The sequence below is a fragment of the Sphaeroforma arctica genome, assembly GCF_001186125.1.
Source record: "Sphaeroforma arctica JP610 unplaced genomic scaffold supercont1.315, whole genome shotgun sequence".
In the NCBI taxonomy this organism is placed as follows: domain Eukaryota; class Ichthyosporea; order Ichthyophonida; genus Sphaeroforma; species Sphaeroforma arctica.
Window position 1 is genome coordinate 62,619 of NW_014040243.1, and position 3,926 is coordinate 66,544.

General features: G+C 43.9%; 1 protein-coding gene across 1 annotated transcript; it reads right to left on the reverse strand.

Annotated features, from left to right (window-relative positions):
• Nucleotides 1-287: 287 nt before the first annotated feature.
• Nucleotides 288-3,091, reverse strand: SARC_05119 (hypothetical protein). Its single transcript, XM_014301027.1, has one exon. The coding sequence runs from the start codon at nucleotides 2,751-2,753 to the stop codon at nucleotides 1,632-1,634; it is 1,122 nt and encodes a 373-aa protein (XP_014156502.1). The 5' UTR covers nucleotides 2,754-3,091; the 3' UTR covers nucleotides 288-1,631.
• Nucleotides 3,092-3,926: the final 835 nt, after the last annotated feature.

Here is a 3,926-nt window from a genome sequence, read left to right on the forward strand (position 1 = left end):
CACCATTCACCTTCTGAAAAAAAGACCGCACCATTCTCCTTCTAAAAAAGGACCGCACATTCTCCTTCTGAACAAGGACCGCACCTCTTCTGAAAAAGGACCGCACCATTCACCTTCTGAAATAGAACTGCACCATTCTTCTTCTAAAAAAGGACCGCACCATTCACGTTCTGAAAAAGGACCGCACCATTCTCCTTCTGAAAAAGGACCGCACCATTTACCTTCTGAAATAGGACTGCACCATTCACCTTCTGAAATAGAACTGCACCATTCTTCTTCTAAAAAAGGACCGCACCATTTACCTTCTGAAAAATGACCGCACCATTCTCCTTCTGAAAAAGGACCGCACCATTCTACTTCTGAAAAAGGACCGTACCATGCTCCTTTTGACAAAGAACCGCACCATTCTCTTTCTGAAAAAGGACCGTACCATTATCCTTCTAAAAAATGACCGCACCATTATCCTTTTGAGAAAGGATCGCATCACTCGCCTGAAATTGACCGTGTTGTCCCCATCTTCGGTATCGTGTCAGGTTAGCATGAGTCATAGCACATCAGTTGATGATGGATCACAGCACTGCAGACACCAGATTCTCTCCGCAGCATTTCGCCTGTTATTGTCCCACCTTATTTTAAATTTGCCCTCGAAAGTTTCGCGCAAAACAACGTGAAAAGGATAGCCCCGCACTTATCCATGGGTTCCCATGTCTGCGAACATGGATTGATTTGATAGTTCGGTACACCAGTGCCTTCATACTTAGCACACCGAATGCTGGGTGGTGTGTTGATCAGTAAATGCAACACCAGCACTGACATCACCACGTGCATGAGTACCTACGCACCTCCAGTGCACCGTATATCAGTCAGTGCATGACTATGCCACCACCAGCGACAATCGCTTCTCAAGGGGTTGAGGGATTTAGGGATTTATGTAAGCCTAAACGCTACCATAGACCCTCCATACGCCCGTGCACACCGACTCCAATACAACACCTCGTGATTCAGGCGTTAGGACTACAAATGGCCCCTTAACTGGTCTAGCTGTGTACCCGGGCCCAATCTGTCAGGTGCCCTTGCTGCCATATACACTTGATATTATGGATCGGCATGACTCTTGCATTCTGCAACCATGTGTGTGATGTTTGTTGATCTTAGATGTGTGTCCTCACACCTCCAGCATACAATACTGCTTCATCGAACACATTCGCGCTAATTAGGCACTTCCAAAGTGTTATACTTGACCGACGCAACCAACCACCTATCATGCGGGTACGACGTTACCATAGCAACGTTCAAAATAGGAACCCTTGGGATCTCCACAGTCGGTCGCACTGTTCCAGTGCCAAGTGTGCGAGCACATCCTCTAACAAAGCGTGCGACTGCTGCTGCTGGTCAAGCCTCGGTTCACGCAGGGTGTGGCACTGACACACGAGGCCATTCTCGGCCCCAAAGCGCACAATTGGGTCAGTTTGAGTCTTTGTCTCGATTAGGGTGCAAACTGGGCACGTTAGGCTATTCTCAGGATTCGCCCCTACTGAACCACAGGTCGAGCGCGGTCTCAACGTATTACACAGGTCCGTTCTCACGGTTGTAACCGGTCAGCTCTACGAACGTACCCTTAGGAGCCATGCTCAACCGTTGGTCCGCAGGGCGTGGGGTAGTAACAAAGTATCAATCTGATGCACATACCCTCCCCCACATAACTGGGCAGCCCCGGTCACCGTAGCACCGCTTAGCCTTACAACCCCCTTAATCACAGTCGCTTCCTCGAAGCTTTGATTGAGCATCTCAACAGTCTCATTAGCAAACTGATCCATCGCTAGACTACCGTAGACGGCATGGCCGTACATAAAGTCCGCTAAAAGAGGTTCATTGCGGTCCAGATTTATGAAGTACAGGAACTCACTCGGGGCGTTCTGAAACGCGGTGTCTGTTGGTAGGAAGTAGGTACATTCCGTTGGGAATATTAGGCTCTTCTCGCGGGCCACTTCCAGCAACGTCGATGCTACAGAGAGAACGGACGATGCCGCTGCATAGTCGTAGATTGACTGACAGTCGGCTTTATCAGAGTCAGTGCCTTCCTGTCCTATCTCATTGTCATTGGACTCGATTCGGGTTTCAACGTCCTCGCAGAAGGTGTTCTTACTGATGGTATCCACCACGTGCACCACACCAGTACACGTGTGTCTGGCACTGCCTATGACACCCAGGCGTGTGTCGTCTAGTACTACATAGTCACTACCTACCTCCACATGCACTTTATCTCCGTTGAGCATGATCAGAGAATCGTTATGCGGAACACTCAAATCAACCCATTCATGAGTCATGAACCCCAGTAAGCTATCCGCTAGCCACAATTGATTCTTAGGTTTCAGTAGGCAAGAGTATGTGGTGTAATCTAAAGCACTGAATGCATCATTGATAGGCGCAAAGATAGTGATACTCTCATCTCGCATGTCCTCGAGTGCGGCGGTGGCGTTCGCCAGATATAAACCGATTAAGTACACGGATAGATCGGGGATTAACTCGATGACTGTGCTGAGGTTTAAACAACTGTTGTCTCGGTTAAACCGGTGATTGAATGTATGCACGTCTATGTTGTCTGCAGCATTGTTTTCATCGTTCTCTGTATGTCTCATGAGGTCTGAATCAAAACGTTCGAAATCGTCTATGTGCATCCGTGCACAAACTAGTATTGATAGTACCCATATAAAGGTGAACGCACTCAAGACGTAGTGCGTATTGGAGAGCATAACTGCTGCTTTCTGAAACGTACGGAAAATCTTCTCAGTGGTGACGGATGTGTGGATTATGATGAAGATCAATCTTTCTACATGTGTATATGCTTGTTCGAGTACAAGTAATAGTTATGGCATCAATACGTAAATACGATCCTACGACGACGCACAACGATAGATAATATATTCGCCCCGCACCACAGCACCGGAGCACCCTTGTACGCTACATATAGGTTTGCTTCCCCCTAATAAGGTGCTTCGTGTTTCAACACAGAACGGTTCTACCATGTGAGGACATTTATACTTGTATTGTATGTGAGGACATATGTACTTATATTATATGCGAGGACATATATACTTGTAGTATATGTGAGGACATATATACTTGTATTATTATATTTGCGACTATGTACACGCCCCACGGCCCACGGTGATATTACTTTTTTTTTTACGGAAATGATGGTAAATATTTCTGTGATACATGGCGGGGTCCATGGCCCGTGGGGTAAAACCTGTGACAGGAAAAGCCTTGCGAATGCTTTTTTCAATCAGAAATGTTTATAAGAATACTTTTTTTTTTCTGGGGGAGTTTTTAAATAAAACAATAAAAAATCAAATAAAATGAAAGTAACTGCAAATGTATGTATGCTGTAATATATTTGTTCCCGATTTCTCTCTTATACTTCATATTGTTCGATTTTTGCTCACTTCTAAAAATAGACTGGACTTCATTTCATTTTATTACAAATACACCACCTTTGAAAGATTCCCCCGATTTATTATTGTCCAAAACCGGGAGTTGCCAAATTCTACAGAATTTAGAATCTAATTAAATATTTGTAACATTCCAATTTCAAATTTCTCTGCTATGTACTCAAAAGGAAAACAAAATAATATAAAATAATAGATCTGAGAGCCAACTGGAGATGAAGTGGTACACTTATCATCACTTACACTCGTACAGAGCCGTAGAAGTAAAGACTACAGTTGCGTCTCCAGAGACACGCCTGAAGCTATAATTACATAGTTACCACACAATCAAGTGAAGTAACTGAATTCGTACTACTCTATTATTAGAGATATATTGCTATTAATATTCGTGTAAATAAATATATATATATATATATATATATATATATCTATATCTATATACTATATCTATATCTATATCTATATCTATATCTATAT

Excerpts from the sequence above, each read along its gene's own strand:
- SARC_05119 (XM_014301027.1), bottom strand. The coding sequence starts at position 2,753 with ATGCTCTCCAATACGCACTACGTCTTGAGTGCGTTCACCTTTATATGG.